The sequence below is a fragment of the Rhincodon typus genome, chromosome 18, assembly GCF_021869965.1.
Source record: "Rhincodon typus isolate 14 chromosome 18, sRhiTyp1.1, whole genome shotgun sequence".
Lineage (NCBI taxonomy): Eukaryota > Metazoa > Chordata > Chondrichthyes > Orectolobiformes > Rhincodontidae > Rhincodon > Rhincodon typus.
Window position 1 is genome coordinate 15,481,509 of NC_063349.1, and position 25,036 is coordinate 15,506,544.

The window sequence follows — 25,036 nt, forward strand, 5'->3', positions numbered from 1 at the left end:
TTATTCCTGAGCAAGTGCTGCTTGATAACATTGTCATTGAAACTCTTGAGTAACAATGCTACTTAATTAGCCAGAAATGTATACAATCTGTAACAGTTTGACATGGTGAGGACAGCATCCTTATGTTCAGCTGATGGACTTCTCTCATCACTTTCCTTGTCTCTTGATCCATCTGCTATCAGAAGATAACAGTTGCCTGACAAGGACATCCCTGTGAAGATGAACACTTGATGCTAAACCATGTTTCTAGAGGCTGATAGTTCACACTGCATCAGTCACCCATTTGAATCCTTCTAGCCAAGGGACACAGGACAACTACCCACAATATCAGGCTAACCACTTGCCCCTTGCCATCTTGACCTTCATCTAAAAGTCTTCATTCCTGTTTGGGAGTAAAATCTTCATGTTCATAAACACTGCCTTGATAATGGGGTAAATACAGTGCCTGACAATTCTTTTGTCATCACCTGATGGAACAGCAGGGCCTTGATGGTTTTTATTGTCAACTTCCTTTTGTCCTTGTTTATTAGAAATTGTTTCTGTTGGGCGAAAGATGGTAATTGCTTTAATAGCAGTTATGTGATGACTAATACTACACAATACTGGGGGGAAACAAATCAGTTTTAAAGGGTGTCTACTTTCTGGATGCCTCAAATAGCTGCAGTGGCTTTTTCAGCCTCTTTCTAAGCTGACTTTTGAATCAATCTGCGCTGAGCCATCCAGACCAACTGATTGAATCCTTTTGCTATTGATCCAGTAGCCCTTTTATGCTGTCATGGAGTACTTCCTGCAGATGGTGCTTCATGGTAGCGAGCTATCTCACTTGCAGATGGACAGCATTGTCTCAAATTGATTCTGACGCCACCCTGTAAAGTACAAGGCATTTTATGGTCACTCTCTGTTACCGGGTGTATAATAGCTTGGTGGCTTGCCTGCAGGGTTTGGGAATCCTCCGATGTGGGTCTTTCCTGCTGGATCAGCCTATACCCCCAGAAGCTCACCATTTCCCCACCCCCTCCAGATTGCTACCTCCAAGCTTCACACTGCCGGCACAAAAACAGAAGTTGCTGGAAAAGCTCAGCAGGTCTGGCAGCATTTGTGAAGGAAAGATCAGAGTTAATGTTTCGGGTCCGGTGACCCTTCCTCACAGTTCTGAGGAAGGATCACCGGACCCAAAACATTAACTCTGATCTTTCCTTCACAGATGCTGCCAGACCTGCTGAGCTTTTCCAGCAACTTCTGTTTTTGTTCCTGATTTACAGCATCTGCATTTCTGTTGGTTTTCACGGTGCCAGCTTGGGGTGAGGGAGCTGTCTGACTGGCATCAATGAGGCCACCCCATTCACCTTGTACCCTAACATCCAATGAAACCCCATGTCTGTGACTGACCGCAGTCTCGAGGTACTGAGCGCAGTTATGCAGTTGGACAGAAGATCTGCGAGCTCTCTGATTGGCCACTAACTCTTGGAGGTAGCACATCTTGTCTCGGAGGGACGGAAGCCACGACTTCAGGCAACTAATTCCCTGAGCCATGCATATTTCCCTGTTGACCTCCCAGCTAGTGCTGGAGCTATTGTCCCATGTTAAATCCTGGCTGTAGGGTCAAGCTCATGGACAGTTTGGAGATGATTACCTGATATATATCCAGTGTCCCCAGTATAAGAGGAGACCGCACTGACACTTTGAATGCAACTTGTCAAACCCGGAGAGGGAGTAGCAAATTATTGATCTAACTGAAAGGCTGTATGCCTAATTAGAAGGGAAGATGTAAAAGGGCAAGTATTACATCTCTTGTGATCATATGGGAAGATCCCACGGGAAAGGAAAGTGAGCTTGGGTGTGAACAGGAGTCAATACTACCTCAGTTTTCAAAAGATGATTCAAGTTTGGGTCAAATGATTGACACTTGGAATATTTCACAAACGTGATTTTTAAATGATGTATGTATTGTTTTGGAACTTTTATCTGAAGATCAGCAATGCGGTGGCGACCTTGGAGAGTACACGGGATTCATTGAGTCTCCCAACTATCCTGGAGACTATCCTTCTAATGTGGAGTGTATTTGGAATATAAATCCACCACCGAAGAGGAGAATACTGATTGTAGTGCCAGAGATTTTCTTACCAATGGAGGATGAGTGTGGAGATGTTTTAGTGATGAGAAAGAGTTGTAAGTAACCACATACTCCATTTATTCACTAGTATTGTGCCCCCAAATTTATAGTGTACTTTTTAAAAAGTAATTATGTTATTGTGGATATTTTGATACATACATTGTCTGATACACTTCAATTTTTTGCTCTCCTCCCTTCACTTCATGTCTTTGTTCTGTTAACTTTGGTTTGTTTCCTTTTATTCCCAGTTTCTGCATTTATTCATGCCTGTGTATCCTTCCTCCTTTTATTGACCATTTTCCTTTCATAAAAATAAAACAGAGAAGAAATAAAAGTGTCACATCATCTCAATATTGAGAAAGAACAAGTGTAGGATGATTTAAAGTAAGAGGTCTGCCCCCAGATATGACGTGTTCATTACCAGTGTGGGACGGTGGGAGACGTGTATCTGAAACCTGCTAACCTACTGTCTCACCACAATTAATTTCTGGGCAGGAATGTCCATTGTTGACCTTCTTGCATTGCAAATTGTGGCCCTTAAGTCACTAATTAGTCACCACAAAGACCTTCTGCTGCTATCACTGGGATTAACACGATGGCATCTTGGCCATGCCTCAGTGAGACATGTGCAACAGCTGAGACAGGTGTATTACTTTCCCCTCAGTGGGAACTGGGACGGACAGGTGTAGGTGGGATCCCTTCATCAAAGGTAATCACTGCCTGATCATGAGAATGGCCATCAGGGAGGTGACAGCCAACCCCTGTTCTTGTTTCTGATCTGCCCCATAATCCCACTCAGTGAACACCTCCCTCCCATATTATTTACCAGTGGCCTGACCCCTCAGCAATCGTGGAAATCCATGGGGATGGGTTAGGGGAAAGGGAATGTCCTTTTGGCAGCAGCCATCTTGCTGCTGAGCACGGGAGCTGCTTGTCTCTTATTGGCCATAGCACTGACTAGATGAGATCTCTGTCCGAGAGGTCCTCATTCCAGAGGAAGACCTGCACTAGCCCCAGCGTTGCCTTGATTGGCACTGGTGGGTCTTCCTGGAAAGAGGCAAATTGGGTGTCTCGCTATGTCTCTGTCTGGCAGGCCAGATCCCCAATGCTGTAAGAAGATTCCACCAATCCAGTCTGTTCCTGTCTTCACCGAGGTGTCTGACCTGTTGAGTATTTCAGTTATTTTCTGTTTTGATTCAATGTTCTACTCATTGATATACTCCATGAAAGCTTCATCCTAGTATCACATGTAAGTTTGAATATTAAAGCGTTAATTTGCTCAAAGTTTCTAGCCATTCTGCTCAATGTGAATAAAATTGGACCAGAATTTATATCCAAAGTCTTTTGCACAATAGTGTTTAAGCCGTAAGACACAGGTTATATATGTTACTGCCATGATCATTCTGCATCAGCTACAAGGTAAAAGCTTAAAAGGTTAAGCAAAAGTTTAAATTTCAATCTGTAATCCCAAACACAGAAGGTGGTATCGTAAATACTTATAACACATAAGAATTTCGTGAGATTTATTGCAGAAAAAGATTATTTTCCAAAAATGTTAGGATGTAAAATAAGTTGGGTAGTTCTACGCATGTGAAAGGTCAGCCCTTGAACCTGGACCTTCTGGCCCAGAGGTGGGGTATTACACCCTGTGCCTTCAGCCCTATAATATGTTAGGTGGGTGGGCAGTGAGTTTGCCAAATGTAAATAAAGAAAAGTCAATTAGACTTGGTAATTCTATTGACCTGATTAAATATGCTGCTCATTCCATACCACTGCAAGGGCAGTCAGTCGGGCAATTGTGGGTAGACAGTTTTTCTGGGGAAAAGGCTGGAAAGAAGTGGGTACATGTTGTTCATGGTAGCATACTCCATAAGATGTCAGCCCCTTCCTTCCACATTGCCATCCTGACAAATTCTGACCATGTCCACATGTTCCTCACTCTGAGCAGTTGGACAACGCACCCCTTACTCCTCGATACCCAATCAATATTAAACATTTGCAACTTCAGAGGAAGGGATTGCTGGGGCTTCAAACCGCAGTAATACCAGAGTAGATATGGCATAATTTTGATGGATGGAGGCTCATAAATTGGCAGTTTATTGATGTGTCCTTGGTGCATGCCAAATGGAATTCTGAACCTCATGGCTTAAAATAAACAATATATGCACTGAAACTAGTCAAGTCTTTGAAAGGTTCTTATTTTATATTGTATTATTTACTGTGTTGTGTGCAGCGTCACCAACATCGATCACAACATATGAAACATGCCAGACTTATGAGCGACCAATAGCATTTACTTCAAGATCTCGAAAGCTGTGGATTCAATTCAAAGCTAATGAGGGGAACAGTGCCAAAGGATTTCAAGTTCCATATGTTACCTATGATGGTAAGGAAATATGGAGATAACATACATGCAAACTCCACACTGTCACCCAAGCAGGAATTGAACATGCGTCCCTGGCGCTGTGAGGCAGCAGTGCTAACCACAGAGCCACTGTACTGCCTGAGAGAGATATTCTCATGAAATAACGTTCAAGATGAAAACTAACTATGATCACATGACTAGTATCTACTCTGATGATTTTTACCTTGAGTGGATATGTAATTTATATATCTTGCGTGATAATTTTTATCTAATTCTTGTGGGCACAAAACCAAAGGTTCTATCATTGGATTTTATCCAGTATCTTTGAGTTACACAGACAAATATGATTCTTTGTTCAATTGCTGTCTCTGATGAGTTAGCTAATGTCAGCCAGCTTCGCAACAATATTGAATCAAAGACCGTTCGTAAAAAATATGGACAATGCAATGTTAAAGTTCTTTTTAAAACTTTCTTTCTTCATTAATAATGCTTCTAAGTAACTGTTGAAAATTTATTTATCCAAACTGAAATAGAAAGTTGCTCTTTGTCTTTCTTGTACAGAGGACTATCAGCAGTTAATAGAAGATATTGTAAGAGATGGGCGTTTGTATGCTTCAGAAAACCACCAAGAAATTCTTAAAGTAAGCTTGTCATTAAGAAGGAAAATTATACTTATTCTTATGATGTGCAGCAGAAATTTATGTTATCAATTCTAATGAAAATGTTCTTAATTGTCTTTTTTAATATAGGACAAGAAATTGATCAAAGCACTCTTTGATGTATTGGCACATCCTCAAAATTACTTCAAGTATACAGCACAAGAATCTAAAGAAATGTTTCCCAGATCATTTATAAAGTTGCTACGTTCCAAAGTGTCCAGATTTTTAAGGCCATACAAATAGTTTTGGTGATGTTTTAATTCTGAATGAAGAGGCATCCCTCCCTTCAACACTGGTGTCATGTTTTCTCCTCAAAAAAATCTGTTTAATAGTCTTCAGTTTTACTTTAAACATTTTTCCATTCTTCGTCAATGAAGAACCTATCCTCAAATGATATAATGATGTAAAAGCAGTTATCCTGCTCTGAGTTGATAATATTCCTCTGAAAGCGGAAAGAATTTAGGAAGTTATACATGCATTTAACTTTGGCTGTAAATTTGTGCACTGCAAATTGCTTTCTGCCCTTTCTTATATGTTCAAAGAACAGGTGATTCTAATAGAAAATGACCTCTATTAAAAGTATTTTCATTTTCAGTCTCTTCTACAGGAAAGAAAGGTAATCCTGTAGAACAAAAACATTCTTTTCAGTATGTTGGAAAATTGCAGAAATTGGCAACTACCTGCAAAAGTATCAAAGTGATGCAATAGCAATAAAGAAATAAAGATGTAAGTAATATTTGGAATTTAATTGCACTTGAATTTTGTATTTGAAACAATTTAGAGGGAAAAAAAAGCTAAGTTGTATTCTCCTTGCATTTTATGTCTTACCTAAAAGTACTGTTTGAATTGTGTAGATTCATAACTGTCCTTCAGAGATGAATCAGAATTGCAACAACTATTCTAATTTCATGTGTTGAGCAATCAGAGAAGAGATCATACTCTTTCTTCCTCTGATGCAGGTACACAATCTTTATTCTTTCTATATATATGAAAAAGTTTTTCTTTAAAAGAAAACAACATTTTCTTAAATGGACACACAATTTTAATGTTTACTTTTATCATTTCTTGGGTGGAGGAGGAAAAATTATTCCCAATATATTTTCCGATAACACAATATGTTGGTTAATGCAGAAATGTTGTGCTTGAATGGTTAGTAATCCTTCCCCTTATAAAGAAAATCTATGTAGACAGTCTCAGCTCATTTTGGTACAGCCATATTGGTTGTTTTTAGCTGAATAGATGAAGTGGTGATGATCATTGGATACACACTGTTTCTTTTTCAAAAATGCATTCTCTTGTGTATTTATGCTACTGATTTCATGCTGTAATGGTAGCAAAGCTACTGGCTGATATACTAACTGGAATAGGCAGGTGTTCCTGTTAATCTGAAGTTTCATTATCTGTACAGAACTGGAAAGTGTTTCTTTTGTTGTTTTTCTCCCATTCTTAGGTTACTGGGTCTGATTGATACTTTACCTAAGCTAAAAAAAAATGTAGATGCTGCTTTATAAGCATTAATACCAATATGTAAATTATGTACAAATGTTGGCAATGTTTTCCATACAAAATTAAGTTAATATTTACCATGGTTGATAGAGGAAAAAAGTTAAAATACAACTGTATAAACTGCAATAAGATTTTGTTACTTTATATACATGGCTATGGTCTAGGCTTACAGTAAGCGCTCCACACAGTTGTGTTAATACTGCCAGTTTTTTTTTTATCATTGTAAATGTAACCTATATAGCTCTACCCATTTTACTTGGTCTTTTCTTGTCTCCGTATTTAGTTTTATTTTCTGTTAGACCTCAAAAGGAGGCTCATAATGGATTTGTTTGTTTAATCATTTTCATAATAAACCACAAAGGTTACTTTAAAAAGAGAAATGTGTCTTTTTATTGGAAATTGGAGGACCAGGGATAGTACATCAACTCAATGTGGAATTTTGTTTCCTCCCATCAATCAACTAATCTTTTATCCATCCTAAATAAGTTGGTCACTGTGCTATGAATTCTTATTTTGTATGGTAGTCTTTTATACAGCATCTAGTCAAATACCTTCTGGGAATCTCAGTGCACCACATCAACAGACTCCCTTTATCCACAATGCTTCTTAGTTCCTTAAAAAATACTAACAAATTAGTGAAGCACCATTTTGCCTGATTACATTGTGTGTTTTTATGATGGTATATAAAAACTCTGTCCCACTGCAAAGCAAATTCAATGCTAATTTTTCTGTCATAATCCATAAATAAAGAAGTTAATAAAAGAAAGTTATCGATAACAGATCTATCGTATTCTAAAAGAAACCATTATTTCTGGTGCACAACCAATGCAAAAAATGCCCAGAATTTTATTGTGAAATAATTTTTATTGAATTATTTTGTCCATTTTAAAACAATAGATGACAGATTACTTTAGTGGTAATGAGACCATTTTGAGTATGTTACCAGTTAATCTCCAAGAAATATTCTTAGCAGTACATAGGTTTCAGTATGATTGTTATATTTAATAATATTCATTTAGCTAGTCATACATGACATTTCTACTATTCCTTGGGCAATAACACAGGGTTCATTTTTTTTAAAATTGTTCTTAAAAATATAGGTTCTTAAATATTGAAAGTGAAGACCGGTATGCTACTGGATGGACAAAATCAGTGATAATGCTGACCATCTAGGAAACTGCTTTATCTCCGAGAGCTGTTACAATATCACTGCAAATATTTTTAATGCATAGAGGAAAAAAACAGAAGTAGACATTTATCAGAGGAATGCACGCAGAAATTCATTGTATGAGATTGTTCCTTTTAGATGCTTGTCATAATAAGACGACAAGTAGTAAAACTCCTCTTCAGTTATGTTGATACCATACTGCCGCAGGACCTACACAAAGCAAAGAGAACACAGATATGCAGATGAAGCTCATAATTGAGGAAACTACACTGGATGATATTAATACTTAAAAAAAAAAAGCTCTGTTAAGGTGTTCACTCATATTTTAAAGCACCATTATGTCCAGAGTCTTGTTCTAGGTCATTTTTCAAGAAAGGATCATTTGCTCCACTGATACTGCCTAGCATATGGTAAACTGACAGATAGGACTGGAGAGGCAATGGCCTACTGGTATTATCACTGGACTGTTAATCCAGAGACCCAGATAACATTCTGGAGACCTGGGTTCAAATCCCACTACGGCAGATTTGAAATTAAGAGTCTAATGATGACTGCGAATACGTTGTTGATTGTCAGGAAAAACCCATCTGGTTCGCTCATGTCCTTTAAGGAAGGAAACTGCCATCCTTACCTGGTCTGGCCTACAAGCGACTCCAGACCCACCACAATGTGGTTGACTCTGAACTGCCCTCTGGGCTATAAATGCTGCCTAACCAGCAATGCCCTCATCCCAGAAAGGAATTTTTTTTAAAAAAGGACCATACTATTATCCTGTTCCTATGAATCCTTTACATTAGCAAAGTAAAAAATTAGTCATAAATGAAATGAGAAATTGCTGGAAAAACTCAGCGGGTCTGACAACATAATGTTTCTGGTCCAGTGACTCCTCCCTTTTCCTTCTGAAGGATCACTTGACCTAAAATGTTAACTCTGACTTCTCTTCACAGGTGCTGCCAGGCCTGCTAAGCTTTTCCAACAATTTCTGATTTTGTTTCAGATTTCTAGCATTTGCAGTTTGTTTTTTTTTGTTAAACATTACTGCATCTTATAATACTACGTTGTGTTGAGTTTTGTGCATGACAGAAAGAGAAAGCCAGCTGCAGAAAACAGCAGGCACTGGCTGGCAAATGGGGAGGTGATGAATGGAAAAGTGAAGATAAATGAACTGGAAATAACTTTACTTGACCTATTACTGGTTTTATTGTACACCATTACGACAAGAAGCGACACGTAGAAAGGTAAAACATCCCAAGTTTGGCATCTGCTCACTTTCACAACAACTAGTAGCAGACTATTGATTTTTTTTTTTTTATAAAAAGTCCATCCTTATCTTTCTCGTCATAGTCACTGTGCAGCTTGGAAACAGACCCTTCAGTTTAACTCGTCCATGGCAACCAGATATACTAAAGTAATCTAATCGCATTTTCCAGCATTAGGCCCATATCCCCACTAAATCCTTCTTATTCATGTACCCATCCATTTGTCATTTAAATGTTGTAATTGTACCCACCTCCTCTGGCAGTTCATTTCATGCACTCACCACCCTCCACATGAACAAGTTGCTCCTCAAGTCCCTTTTAAATCTTTCCCTTCTCACTTTAAAACCTATGCCCTCTAGTTTTGATCTCCTGTACTCTGGGGAAAAAGACCTTGGCTATTCACTGTATCCATGCTCCTCGTAATTTTATAAACCTCAATAAGGTCACCCCTCAGCCTCTGACGCTCCAGGGAAAGTAGCCCCAGACTATTCAGTCTGTCCCTGTAGGTCAAACCGTCCAACCCCAGCAACGTTCTTGTAAATCTTTTCTGAACCCTTTCAAGTTTCACAACATCCTTCCTGTAACAGGGAGACCAGAATTCCATGTAGTCTTCCAAAAGTGACCTAACCAATGTCCTGTGCAGCCACAATAGGATATTCCAACTCCTATACTCAATTTGCTGACCAATAAAGGCAAGCATACCAAATGCTTTTTCACTATCCTATCTCGCTGCGACTCCACTTTCAAGGAACTATGAACCTGCACTCCAAGAGTTCAGCAACACTCCCTAGGACCTTACCATTGAGTGTATAAGTCCAGCCCTGATTTGCTTTTCCAAAACGTAGCATCTCACATTTATCTAAATTAAACTCCATCTGCCAATCCTCGGCCCATTGGCCCATCTGATTAAGATCCCATTGGACTCTGAGGTAATCTTCTTTGCTGTCCACTACACCTCCAATTTTGGAGTCATTTACAAACTTACTAACCATACCTCCTATGTTCACATCCAAATCATTTATATAAATGGCAAAAAGCAGTGGACCCAGCACTGATCCTTGTGGCACACCACTGGGCATAGGCCTCCAATCCGAAAAGCGACCATCATCACCATCCTCTGTCTCCTACCTTGCTAACCAGTCTACCATGCAGAATCTTGTCAAACACCTTACTGAAGTCCATGCGGATCACGTCCATCACCGTTTTGCCCTCATCAATCCTCTTTGTTACTTCCTCAAAAAACTCAACCAAGTTAGTGAGACATGATTTCCCGCAAACAAAGCCATGTTGACTATCCCTAATCAGTCCTTGCCTTTCCAAGTACATGTAAATCCTTCCCCTCAGGATTCCCATCACCAATGTCAGGCTCACTGGTCTATAGCTCCCTGGCTTTTCCTTACCACCTTTCTTAAATAGTGGCACCATGTTAGTCAACCTCCAGGTCTTCCGGCATCTCACCCGTGTGCCTATATCTCAGCAAGGTGCCCAGCAATCACTTCCCTCACTTCGTACAGATTTAATTACAGAATACAAACCTGTCGAAATTGAAAAAGCGGGATGTACCCACTCCCAGTATCATCATAGACTTTGAAAGTACGGCGCATTAGCTTCCAACATTTTGTTAAACATGGCTGGATCCGCATCATTAAATCAGTAAATATCTCATGTTCTGTTCCTGGACTCATCTGTAAGAGAGAAATGTTCCATGAGCAAATTCAGAGACTGTGTGGTTGGGTCTAACAGAAAAAAAAAATGAGAAAGCCAACATGGAAGAAGTGAAGCAAGAGGAGTCAGGTGCACTGGAGGAAAAGATGTTCATAATGTTGACAACCCGCCTCTTGCTTCCTCAGCTGCTAAAAAGTGATCAACTCTTCTGGCTAAACGCCTCTCCCTTCAGTTCTATAGGAAACAAAAGCAATGCTTTATCCGTCCATTCAACTTAAAGTGCACATCTACAGAAAAAGAGAGTTGGAAGTTGAGGAAAAGAAATGAAAGGGCTGTGAAAGAATTTGTACATTTGGCTTCCTGACTGTGAAACAAGTCTACTCCATTTTCCAGTTGCAACTTGTACAGTGCTTTGTTTGTAATGCAGAAGGTGAACGTGGTGATTCTGCTCAGCACAAACAGATCAAAGCACTGAAAACTAGTGCTGCATTACCGTGCCACTACATCAATATTTATTTTTGCTTTATTGATAATTGCAATGTATAAAAATTCTATCACATTGGTTTTAAAAGAAAACTATTTATCATCAGCTATTTTTTGCTTGCTTCATTCTTTTTCCTTAATGCGCAGTTTGTCAGCTGTACATTTGTATAAAAATTATGGTAGAAAATATATCCTAGTGGGATACATCCCATACACATAGTCATCTCTTTGAAAATCACTTCAGCACACTAACAAGATATTAAGGGTTCATCGGTTAGTTAAACATGCCAATTTCCTGGTGAAAACAGGGACAAGTCAATTCACAAATGGTTGCAAGTGAAGAGAAGGCCAGGTAGAAAATGTGATTAGCACATCACTTTTTTAATTATAGACTATTATTTTCAGGTACATCAATGAAAGAAACATGGGACATGCTTTTAAAGTTTAATTGTAGGACATTGTTTCCAGCAATGAAGCCCTGGATCATATTTCACATCCTACAATGGAATTTAGGCATACCATCTTTTGAAGCAGAGATGAGAGAGTGAGCAGCTGACTCAAGAGGACATGAAATATGAACACTCTTTCTCTTGAGATTTTAGAATCAGAAGAATATTAAAATTAAAAAGTTTATATTTTTCTTCAAATCAGAGATATCCCTGGTGACTTACCCCTTTTTGTTAGAAAACCAACTCTGGTATTCATGGCTATTTTTTCATTTAATTACATGTGATCTATATACTGTCCAATTTTCTTGCACCCACACAAGCATCTGCTAGAAACTTGCACCAGGTTCATCATTGTAAGGGAAGGAGAGATTGAGGACAACGTTAACTATTACATAGAGTCATAAAGTAATACAGCATGGAAACAGGCCCTTTGGCCCAAACTGATCCATGCCGACTATGGTGCCCACTCAGCTAGTTCCAATTGCCTGCATTTGGTCCATATCTCTAAACCCTTTCCATCCATGTACCTGTCCAAATGTACTAAGTGTTGCTATTGTTCCTGCTTCGACCACTTTCTCTGGCAGCCTATCCCATATACGCACCACTCTGTGTGAAGAAGTTGCCCCTCGATTCCTTCTTAAATCTTTCCTCTCTCATTTTCAATTCCTCATCTCTGGGTAAAAGACTAAATGCATTCATCCTATCTATGCCCCTCATGATTTTATACACCTCAATAAGGGCACCTCTCAGTCTGCTACGTTCCAAGGAATAAAGTCCTATCCTGGCCCACTCTCCCTGTAACTCAGGCCTACTAGTCCTGGCAACATCCTCGTAAAGCATCTTTGCACGCTTTCCAGTTTAACTATGTCTTTCCTATAACAGTGTGACCAAAACTGTACACAATACTCCAAGGGCAGCCTCACCAATGACTTATGTTACAGTTGAATAACGTCCCAACTCCTATACTCAATGCCCTGACCAACATGCCAGCATGCTAAATGCCGCCTTCACCACCCTGTCCACCTGTGTCGCCACTTTCATCGAACTATGTAACTGTACTCCTAGGTCCCTCTGTTCCACAACACTCCTCACATCTTATCATGTACTGCATAAGTCCCACCTTGGTTTACCTTTCCAAAGTGCAACATTTCACACTTATCTGTATGGAATTGCATTTGCCAATCCTCAGCCCACCTCCCCCTCTGATCAATCTTCCAAATTTTGAGGTCTCAATCACTAGCATTGAAACTGCTGCAATTCCACAAAACCAAAAAAGTTACCCTGTCTTCATTGCATAATTAATGAAAATAGCCAAGAAAAGCACTAAACAGTACATAATTCTTTACTTATGTCTGAAAAGTTTGTTTTATTGCTCATTATACGTACTGGAATCTTTGGATGTGGGATTCTCATCCTCTCCGGTGGATTAACGTCTAATGGCCCCAGTGAGAGAACGAGACGCTGAAGAAATTCATTGTATGCAAAACGCCCAGTGTTCTTGATATCATATTTTTTTGCCAGCTGTTGGAATTCTTCTGGTTTAACTATTAAGCAAAACTTCTTCATTATAGCTGGAAGTTAAACATTTGAAGAGCCGAGAGTTTATACATTTCTCAAACATTTGAGTACAAACATCATTTTCACTTGGGTTAATTTACTGAGCTGAGTGTGAAATTGAAATAAAATTTACATGAATGCGGCCCTGGCTACATTCAAACCTACTGAAGATTGCTTTAGGGTAAAGAGCGTTCAAAGATATTTATTTAAACTTAATCACAAAACTGGTCCTGACAAGACAATCAAATAAATAATGTGATATAGTCCGGGGAACATTTGCCAATTTGGATAGTAGAAAAATGGCTTCTAAAAAGCAGGCGCATACCAGACAATGTGACATCAGGTATACTATGTAGTTAAATTGAAGAGCAGGATGTTGTCATCATGTAAACTGTTGATACTTTACATACTTTGTGGATATGTCTGTCATTCAATGGCAGAATCTTATAGGGTTTGAGTAATGTGGTCTATGGCCAGATATACGCCACAATCAGATGAGAAGTCCTTTGAGGTCCAACTCAATGTTGAGGATAATTTGTTCCATCTTTTAGGTATTTTTAACATATCTGTACTATGTTACACTATTGGAGCGGGTGAGACTTGAACTTAGGCTTTCTGGCCCAGAAGTAGATAGACAATTGGTACACTTGGTCTGCATTGGTAGGCACCCAAGCTCAGAGATTGAACCAGATTGCATCTCAGCCCACTTGCTCTCTTAGCTCCTTCACTTTGCACGCACTGCCACCCTCGCAGCATCCTTGTCTCACCAATTAGTGCAGTCACACAACCAGACAGCTTGCCTTGCTGGTCAATTGTCCTCAGGCAAGAGGCTGTACAGCACACAGCCATGCAGTAAGATATGTCAATCTCATACTGACTCCATCTTCTGGCGGCTCACATGGTAAACACACTGCATGCGCAGCAAACAAGAAGCCATGTCTGAAAGTCAAAGGAGGAGTCTTCAACTCAATCCATGGAGGAAACTGTTAGTCGGGGTTCTCAGCCCAGTTAGTCAAGGGCAGGCTCCTGGAGTGGTCAGCCAACTCACTGGGGTGATTCTGGTCAGGGAATCACCGTCCCTGCAGTTCAGGAGGTGGATCCCAGTCAGTCTTCCAGCTTTCTTACAATGGTCACTCTGGGGAATAGAATTCTGAGCACTCCTCATCCAGGGCTGTCTGTCTGTAAAGTTCCCTTGAAGAGGGTGGGTCACAGTCAGTCAGGTCTGTGCACAGAAACTATGGGGAAAGGGTTTACTAAGTAGGAAGTTCATGAAACTGATTCCCACAACAGAGAAGGGAGTTTCATTTCAATTGGGTAATGTGAAGGAGGCATGATTATTGCAATTAATAATAAGCTATTTCATAAAATCTCTAAAGTGTGGAAGCAGGCCCATTGAGTCCACATCGACCCTCTAAAGACCATCACATTCAGACCAACCCCACTACCCTATCCCTGTAACCCTTCATTTCCTATGGCGAATCCACCTGGCCTGCACTTCCCTGGTCACTGTGGACAATTTAGCGTGGACAATTTAGCATGGCCAATCCATCTAACCTGCACATCTTTGGACTGTGGGAAGAAACCCACACAGGTACAGAGTGCATATGCAAAATCCACACATACAGTTGCCAAAGGGCAGTATCAAACCTGGGTCTCTGGACCTTTGAGACCCACCAGCCTGCCCATTATTGTTATTTAAAACAAATAAAAATGGATGGCAAACCCTTAAAATCTTTAGTATCAATTTCACCCCGTTTCTCAGTGTCCTTCTCTTTGCATTCCTTCTCTATTGCCTTCCAGATTTTGGTAACATCTTTCTTCAGCTTCTGCTCAATTTCCTCACAGTTCATTGAAGGTGTCACAGAGGCCCATTGTTGAGCCAACTCCTGCAAAATGCAAAATAAAGTATCAATGAGCTGCAAGGACAGACACTGTCATTTCACAGTGACAACTTCCTTGTTTCAGAACAAAATATCAGAGATTTGGCAAATAAAAGTTGTTCCAAGAGATTATAGGTCACAACATAATTGGAAAAGTACACACTGCACATGAAAGATGGTTCACAAGCATGCTGAAAACATTGCAGTGATTGATGAAAAACAGTCAGGTGTGAAGTATAAAAGTTAAAGCTAGGCATGTCAAAAAGGAAGGACTGGGTGTTTTGATTTATGCTTTTCAATTTTGAGCATAATTATACAGAGTCAAACGCATACTTCTCTATTTGTAATGTTTGCAGTTTCTTTGCTCAAAATGGGCATTGCTTGGGCTAGAGAATTGCTCACCATTGTATTTGTAGCTCAGTGACCACATCAAGGATTTAGTACAGATGCTGAAGGATTCCCTCTATGATACTGCAACAAAGCAGTGCAACCCAATCTCAAAAACTGAGCAATAAAAACAGAAAATGCTCGAAACATTCAATGCGCCCATCAACTTCTGTGGAGACAGGCAAGTAAGGTTAATTTTCAGGCCTCTAGAGCAAGATTGTCAATGAATTACAAATAAGCAACTCAGTTAATTCACACTTATTTGAATATTGCTTAATAAAATAAGTTCATTATTTGCAAATGATTTCCATCAATATTTTGCTAGCTGTTGAGATTCATTTCTAATCCAAAGGATAACCTACAAAAGTGGCAACACAGCTTTTCCCAAAATATTCTCAAAGGCTCTTGCCACCTTATTCTGGTAAGTAGGCCTAAATGATCAAGAGGTAGTTGCAGTTTGGTCAAGGAGTGGAGGTTAGAAAATCAGAAGGGGAAGAAATTGAGGGAACAAGATGTAATGTTTTAGGGGGTGGACTTTCATGTGACATTTGAGTCAGATTATGTAGAAGGGATGTGAAGACCAATGAGCAAAAAGGGGGAAGGCTGAGGGTTACAGGGGTTGGAGGGTCAGTGGGGAGTTAAGCAGGAGGGTGAGGTGGAGGGAGCTGGTTCAATTGTACAGTTTCCCACTGGTTAGACATGGCTCTAAATCAGTCTTACATTTCCTTGATAACCATACACATAATTAAAGTCTCTCTCCCCCAAGTTTCTTACTCTAGGTCAGAGTTGAAGACATTCATGCAGGGTCTGATGCAGCTGGGGAATGGCCCATTGAAAATTCCTGAGAAATTACTGCACAGTCAGTGTAATGGGAGTTCCACTGGGTCCCAATACATGTAGTTTTGGGGTTTTTGGACTATCCGGACACCAAAAATCTGGGCAAAATAAATAAAGAACTAATTGAGAAACAAACTAAGGATTATTTAAAAGAAAAAAAAGGGCCAGAAATTACAGGGAAAATAACGATGCATTGATAGTATTTGCCTTTGTTAATTTGCACAAGATCTGGCATGGGAGCCAAGAAATATATTTCAGGAAAACAGTGAGATAAAAAGCAACATGTCTGGTCCAATGCTTTGAGCAGAATGATAAACAACTAGACAGTACCTTGCTACCACTGTGGATGGAAGATGAAGTTTTGGGGCGTCTAGCGTCAGAAGGAGGCCTACTCCCAGATCCAGGTGTTGATGGTTTAGTCGGTGATGTATCTCCCTTTGGTTGCGATTCCACTGACTGCTGTCCAGTGAACTGATTCAGAAATTTATGATAATCCAGATTCCCAAAATCATTGACTGGCAAATGGTTCCATAGGTTTTCAAACTGTCGGAAAGTATAAATATAAATTAAACAAACACTCAAGTTATTTATTTTTCAATTTTTTTGCAAAAATCTGGAGGTGCAAAATATGAAATTAAATGTAATTATAAACTGATCAAAATTTAAACCAGAGCTACATGAAGTTTACGTAATGTTGGATATTCATGTGTGAATTGATGGCTTCAACCACTTAGTGTTTGATCATTACAAAGAGAAATGATCCATTTATGGTTGGACATAATCAAAATAAGAGAATTGTCAATATTAGGGAGTTTCCTGAGGGTCTTCTGTCTGTAAGCTCCAGCAAGTTCACTTGTGCTATTCTCCTCAGCTTGCCTCATTATTTATGCAGCATGCCTGTATGCACCCCTATCATGCTACAGTACACACATCAGCAGTGAACCACTTGGCACTGCCAGGGCAGCTGTTCACCAGGTCGTGTGCTGTCAGTCAGGAGCTGGCCTTCACACTTCGTGCACGTAAAGAATTGCCCCAGAAATGGCCGAGAAAGGGAAGTTAGGACTCCGCTTCACCCCCAGGAGATTCTGGCGTGTGGGATGTTGCAGAAGAGGGCCATCCACTTTCCTCAGGACCAGCAGAACAGACCAAGCACCAGACTCTGCCAGTCTGGTTTCAAGTTGCCACCCAGATCAGTGCCATTTCCACAGTTCAGAGAAATGCACAGCAATGCCACAAAGGAAGAATGACCTTCTACACTCCATCAGGAACAGTGCCACCACCTTCTCTCTGCCATGATGTGAAGGTCCCGCCCTTGGACTGGGTTGGACAAAGTCAAAAACCACATGAAACCAGGTTATAGTCCAAATGGTTTATTTGAAATCACAAGCTTTCAGAGTGCAGCCCCTTTGTCAAGTGCAGTGAGAGGAAAGCACACAGACACAGAGTTTATAGGCAGAGAGATCACAGGATCATACAACTGGTGTAAGTGGAGTGAACAAACCTAAAATGACTGACTGACTAACCTCATTGTGCTGCACTTTTCTAGCTTCCACCCTAAACATATTAAAAACGCCATCCCGACGGACAAGCCCTACACATACACAGGATCTGCTCAGATGAGCAGGAACACAGCGGACACCTGAAGGTTTTGAGGGATGCCTTCATAACAATGGGGATACGATGTTGAACTCATCAATCGCCAGTTCTGATGTGCCTCCGCTAAAAACCACAACAATCTCGTCAGAAGACAGACACGGGATATGACTGATAGTGTACCCTTTGTCATCCAGTACTTCCCCAGAGTGGCAAAACTACACCGTGTTCTTTGCAGCCTTAAACATGACATCGATGATAATGAGCATCTCACCAAGATCTTCCCTACATATTCACTTCTCGCCTCCAAACAACCACCTAACCTTAAACAGACTATCGTTTGTAGCAAACTACCCAGCCTTCAGGACATCAACCACAACACCAATCAACCCTGATTTGGCAACCTCTGCAAGATAGGTCAGATCATCGGCATAGATACGACTATCATACGTGGGAACACCACCCATCACGTATGCAGCAGATACTCATGTGACTTGGTCAATGTTGTCTATCTCATGTTGGAGACAAGGATGCCCCGAGGCAAGGAATATTGGCGAGACCATGCAGACACTATGACAATGGATGAATGGACACCGCACAATAACCACCACACAGTACTGTTCCTTCCCAGTCGGGGAATACTTCAGCTGTCAAGGGCATTCAGCCTCCGATCTTCGGGTAAGGGTCCTCCAAGGTGGACTTTAAGATACATAACAACACAGAATCGCCAAGCAGAAACTGATAGCCAAGTTCCGTACCCATGAAGACAGCATCAACCGTGATCTTGGTTTCATGTCATGCTACAGGTGATCCCACCACACTGTTCTGTATCTACAAAATCTTCCTTACTGTCCTGTTTTGACAGCATCACCTTAATAAAATGTTATGATCTTTCTATCTTAAATTAGTTTGTACAGTTTTGGATTACTTATTACACTCCCACACACACACACACTCTCTCTCTCTCACACAAACACACTCCCTCCCAAGCACGGGCATGCACACACCCACATAAACCTATGATGTGAATTATTTCATCCAAGATGTTTGTATATTTGCAGATACATTCTATTTTGTTCAAGAAACACACAATTTGTAGTCACAGTCAGTCAGTGTGACATTTTATAAATTCCTGCTTTCAGAATAAAACCAGCCTGATTCCAGGTTAAAACTCTGACACAGACTCCGCACAAGGCTTCACACCCACAATTCAGTATCTGACCTGAGATGACACATTTTGTATATTCCTATCACTTTGCCTGATTGAAGTTTGGAAAGTTCGGCAGACACTGATGAAACCTTTAATTATCTCAGGGCAGTGACTTGAAACAGATTCTGGAATTTGCATCTTAAATCAATCAAAACTAACAGAGTTCTCCATATCCTGCTTCTGCAATTTCTAGAACGTAAGATTGTAGGAATGATTCAACAGGAGGCAGGCAGTTAGCCAGCCATTTTAGGTTTATTCACACCACTCACACCAGTTGTATGATTCTTTGATCTCTCTCTCCTTCATCTCTCTGTCTACAGACTCTGTGCCTGTATGCTCTCCTCTCACTGTACCTGACGAAGGGGCTGTGCTCTGAAAGTTTGTGTTTTCAAATAAACCTGTTGGACTATAACCTGGCATTGTGTGATTTTTGACCTTCTCTCTGCTACCTCACACAAAGGCTCATCAGGAAAAAAAGGATGCTTATAGGAGATACGGAAGGCTCAAAACACCAGAAGCAGTAGAAGCATATAAAAAAGGGGTTACTTAAAAAGAAAATAGGAAATCGAAGAGGTGTAATGATAAAATAAAGGAAAATCCAAAGGCACTTTAAAGGATATTAGGGACAAGAGGTTAACCAAGAAAAGAGAGCAGCCTATTAATAAGTTGCAAATTGTGCGTGGAGCTGAAAGACGTGGGTGAGGTTTTAAACCAGTACTTGGCATTCATGACAGATCACAATGTAGGTATAGAAATCAGGGAGGAGGAATGTTGGATTTACTTGGACAAATTACAATTGAGAGATAGGAGGTAATAGCGGTTTTAATGGGTTTAATTTTGGATAGATTCCCTGGACCAGCTGAGTTTTATCACAGCCTGCTATGGGAGGCAAGGAAGGAGATTGCAGGGGCCCTGACATTAATTTTCAAAACCTCTGGCCACAGAAGAGGGGACAGAGGACTGGAGAGCAGATAATATGGGAAAATTATTCAGGAAGGGTGATAAGGAGAAGCTAGGGAACTGCAGCCTTGTGAGTCTACCATCTATGGTAGGGAAACTGTTGGAAAAAAATCTGAGGGATAGAATTAATCTTCATTTGGACAGACAAGGAATAATCAAAGGAAAGTCAGCATGGCTTGTGTGGGAGAGATCATGCTGGAGTGTTAACTGAGTTTTTCAAACTGGTGACTAGATCTGTGAATCTGGACAATGCCCTGGATGTAGTCTACATAGACTTCAGCAAGGCTTTTCACAAGGTCTCACCTGGGACAATGGTCAAGAAGGTAACAGCCCATGGGATTCACAGCAATTGGGAAAACTGGATCCAAAATTGCCTTCGTGGTCAGAGGCAGAGTGTGACATTTAGTACTTGTCCTTATGACAGGAAGCCTGTGTCCAATGGCATACCACAGGTTTCGATGCTGTTTGTAAAGTTTATTAATGATCTCTACACAAACGTTGAAAGTTTGACTACAAGTTTACAGATAACATGAAAATTGGTGGTGTGGTAAAGAGGGAGGAAGAAAGCCTTGGACTACGGGATGATACACACAGCTTGGTCAGATGGGACAAAATGTGTCAAATGGAATTTAATCCTGAACAGTGTGCGAGGTAATGCATTTGGAAGGACTAAAAAGGCAAAAAAGTATGTAATGAATGGTAGAATCTTAGGATAAAGGATCAGAGGGACATTGGTGTAACAACAGAACAGGTAGAGAAGATGGTTAAGGCTGCATATGGGGTATTTGCCTTTACTGGTCAAGGTTATGACAGAGCTATACAGGGTGTCTGTTAGACCACAGTTGGAGTACTGTGTGCAGTTTTGGTCACCACATTATAGAAAGGATGGTGACTGCAGTATTTGGGGTGCAGAAGAGATTCACCAGGATGTTGCCTGTGCTGGAGTGATTCAGCTAGGAAGACAGATTGACTTTTTTCAGTTGTTTTCCTTAGAGCAGAGATGGCTGAGGGGAAGAACTGATTGAGGGGCATAAAATTGAGGGGCAAAGATAGGGTAGATAGAAATAAACCTTTCCCCTTAGTAAAAGGATCAATAACCAGGGAAAACAGTTTAAAGGTAAGAGGCAGGAGGTTTTGAGGTGGTTTAAAGAATCTGAAAGAGTGGTAGAGATGAGAACATCACATCATCCCAGAAGTATCTCGATGATCACTTGAAGCACCACAGGGTACAATGCTACAAGCCAGGTGCTGGTGAGGACCCAAGGACAAGCGGTGAGCTGGAGCTGCCAGGTACCTGCCCTGACTTTCATGTCAGGAATTGTCACTGTCTACTTTCTGGGGAGAATAGGAAACTGCACATCAATGATATGACATTAGGTACTAATGACATGTAAATGCTTGCAAATAGGCATCTTGCCACCCACTTTCAAAACCTGGTTGTAAAATTGGACTTCTTTTCTTGACATCAAGAACTTAATTTATTCCAATTTTACCATATTTTTCCTACTGACTTGCTTTTACCACATTCAGATTTGTTTAATTCAAATTTTCACCTTAATTGAATTAAAATCATGTAAGAAAATCCTCCTTTACTGTTTTATTAAAAATTGTTAAGTAATACTATTCATTCATCCATTTCTCCCCCAAGAAAATGAAGGCTTCAAAGTAAAAGGAATGGATAGGACTACATCCAATTATAATTTCTATTGCTGAAAGACGCACCTGTTCATCTGTGAGGCTCATGAAATGTTTAAAAAATATTTCCTTAAAGTGCTTCTTAGAAACAACTTTTACATTCGCATAATCAACTTCTTCAAACTCTTGTGTAATGATGTAGAGGCATGAATTAACGACCTCTTGGATGTGGGACATAATTTCATTCATTGTTAACTGTTGAGATGATTTAGGTCTGCTGGCTTGATCTTGTCCTTCTGGTTTCTCTGCAGCCTGCAATACAAAATAAGTTTTAGTTATGATAAATTATTTAATCAATTGCAGGCAGCACAAGTAAATCAAAAAGCAATGTCTTCTCACACATGTAGTTCTGCATGTGATGGCCTGGTGGTTCGACTGACGACAATTTCATATCCGAGGTCCTTCACCCACTGATCTATGGAATGATGCTGCTCCATTCTTATTGCCTTTCTTAGTGGATTATTCAAAGTCCAGATGCTAAAAACTGTAATATTGGTGTATGATACAGCAAGAATAAATTCTTCTGACATTCTCTCATCCAGCTAACTCAAAAATGGCCTACCAGCCATTGAAAAATGACAGTGGTTGGTCACCGATTTTATTGAAAAATGCATAATTAAGTATGTCCATTCAGTTGTATACTTGTTCCCACACTGAATCCTGAGGAGGACAATAATTATTTTATTGTCAAACATAAAAAGAATTAATTTACAAAGACAATGGTGATTGTCAATAGAGATGTTAATAGGTGCTTCTGCAGGCAATGCAGACATAATAACATGGGTGTCAGCTCACGTCTCTCTCAGTGCCCAGTGCTAACAATCCCTAGTCCTACCCCTATGCTCTCACAACACTGACACCCAAACATGATTAAAGTGCATTGTGCAGGACAACTGCATATCAGTAGTCACTCTGACATTATCATAGATTTGGAAATGCTAGAATGTCAATATTTACTCTAAAAACTATACTCACCATTATTTTATATTGCTAAGAAAGGTTAACGCTTCTTAATCATTTACATAAATACTGTGCTTCATTAAACCACACAGAAATGCAAAATTTGTGATGAAATTATAATCATCTCTTACGTTATGAAAACTGTTAGACAACAAAACCTAAATTACAAAATCAGTTAAAAAGGCATTTTAGAAAAACGCAAAACATGATGCATTTTGGAATGTGATGTGCTGGAATCTGGGCAGGATTTAAAACATTCTAAGATTGTTTATCTGAAATCTGCATTGTACAACAACAGCAATGGGATCAAATGAAATCCATGGGGTCAGGCAATGAAGTGGAAAAGATTGAGATTTCTTTACAGATGTGTGGGAGTGTGGACTGAGTAAAAGTAATAAAAATGAAGATCTACGAATACTAGAAATCTGAAATATAGGGAAAAAAGCTATTAAGAAATAAACAGCTTACCTTTAGCTTCTCAATATAGAAAGAGTGGATTAATTTTAAGTTTGAAACCATGGGCACAATTATCCCCATGGCTTCAGAACCCTGTTGGCAGGCTCAAATGGATGTCAGAAACCAGAAATTTGTACAGAATGTCTGTGATTTTCTCCATAATGGCCAAGTATTGGCCCGAGGGTAGGTTGGATCTTCAATTAACGATGGCCCTTGGGGCTGGATAGTCAGCAGGAGACATGCCAGGTTATGTGCAGCAGCAGGGTGACTTGGCAGGTCTGTGAGGGATAAGTTATTCCAAGATGTAGATGCCTTCCCTCCAACCTTTTGAAATTCTCTCAGGATTCTAACCAAAATTATGGAAACAGGAGACCCTGCATAGTGGCAGCCTATGGCTCAGCTGAAAGCAGGAAGGCAAGAAGGGTCTTGCAGTGCTGCTACCAGTTAGTCTGAGGTTTGTTTCCCAGTTTCTAAATGTCTCCAGGGAACTGGAGACTGATGGTCCTTAAACAGTTCAAATCACTTACCTGCCATCAGTTGATAGGTGGCCCTGTCACCCTCTCCCTACCCAGTTCCCCCTTTGCACCTCCAGGTAAAAGCCCTGGGGTAGGACAGGGAGGGAATTCCAAGATTTTGATTCAGTGTTGTTTCAAGTCAGGATAGTGGGTGGCTTGGAGGGGAACTTGCAGGTGGTGGTGTTCCACTGTACCTGCTGCCCTTGTCCTTCTAGATGGAAATGTTGTAAGTTTGGAAGGGATTGTCTAAGGATCTTTAGCAATTTGTATATAGTACATAATGCGGCTACAGAGCCTTGGTGGTGGAGGTAGAAGAGATCATAGAACAGAATCCCTACAGTGTGGAAACAGGCCCGTCGGCCCAACAAGTCCACACCAACCCTCAAAGCACCCATCCAAACCATTCACCTATAACCCCCTTAATCTACACATCCCTGAACACTATGGGCAATTTAGCATGGCCAATCCACCTAGCCTGCACCTCTTTGGACTGTGGGTGGAAACCGGAGCACCGGGAGGAAACCCACGCAGACAAGGAGAGAATGTGCAAACTCCACACAGACAGTCGCCCGAGGCTGGAATTGAACCCGGGTCCCTGGTGCTGTGAGGCAGCAGTGCTAACCACTGTGCCACCCCTTTCTAGATGTGCTAATGAAGCTTTGTCCCAGATGGTATCAAGCTTCTTGAGTGTTGTTAGAGGGAAACTCATCCAGGCAAGTGGGGAGTATTCCATCATACTCCTGATTTGTGCCTTGTAGATGGTGGACAGGCTTTGGGGAATCAGGAGGTAAGTTACTCGCTACAGGATTCTAAGCCTCTGACTTGCTCTTGTAGCTACAGTAATTTTACAGTTAGTCCAGTTCAGTTTCTGGTCAATGGTTTTTCAGACATTATCGTATTCACTAAGGAATCCAATTTATTTTGTCAATTAGTGAAATCTATATAAAATATCAACAACAAAAGCTTCACACACCAATTTTGCAGATGGAATTTCTCCCCTATAGAGGGATGTGAATCTGTCTTCTATGCCAATAGTCAACCAAAAATTGTGTCCCATTATGTTACATGGTTCTAGAATTTAACCTAAATCTTCACCCACTGACAAATATAGGAAGCGGATTGTGACAAATATTGCACAGTTAGTCTGTGATTTAATAAAGTGATTGGTTGCTTCTCCAATACTCATACACTCTAGCAATGTAGAAATGGTACATAGGAGTTGAGCAATGTTGAAATCTGAACCAAATCCCTCAGCGACAGCCATTGACCTCTGATACAATGGCAAACATTAATTGGAGGCTGTCCTGAGTAGCCAGAAC

At 40.4% G+C, this 25,036-nt stretch overlaps 2 protein-coding genes across 3 annotated transcripts in view; one reads left to right on the forward strand and one right to left on the reverse strand.

Annotated features, from left to right (window-relative positions):
• The window catches only part of scube1 (signal peptide, CUB domain, EGF-like 1), a 130,659-nt gene extending 123,642 nt beyond the window's left edge, over positions 1–7,017 (forward strand). For both annotated transcript variants that reach the window (XM_048607679.1, XM_048607680.1), the window contains 4 exons: positions 1,972–2,169; positions 4,347–4,499; positions 5,040–5,119; positions 5,228–7,017. In XM_048607679.1, the coding sequence (XP_048463636.1) occupies positions 1,972–2,169; positions 4,347–4,499; positions 5,040–5,119; positions 5,228–5,380 (584 nt within the window). In that variant the 3' untranslated portion in view covers positions 5,381–7,017. The remainder of the gene's footprint in view (positions 1–1,971; positions 2,170–4,346; positions 4,500–5,039; positions 5,120–5,227) is intronic.
• Positions 7,018–7,663: 646 nt separating this feature from the next.
• The window catches only part of efcab6 (EF-hand calcium binding domain 6), a 91,467-nt gene continuing 74,094 nt past the window's right edge, over positions 7,664–25,036 (reverse strand). The window contains 6 exon segments of the mRNA XM_048607779.1: positions 7,664–8,021; positions 10,606–10,755; positions 13,054–13,238; positions 14,948–15,110; positions 16,659–16,871; positions 21,814–22,038. Coding sequence (XP_048463736.1) covers positions 7,902–8,021; positions 10,606–10,755; positions 13,054–13,238; positions 14,948–15,110; positions 16,659–16,871; positions 21,814–22,038 — 1,056 coding nt within the window. The 3' untranslated portion in view covers positions 7,664–7,901.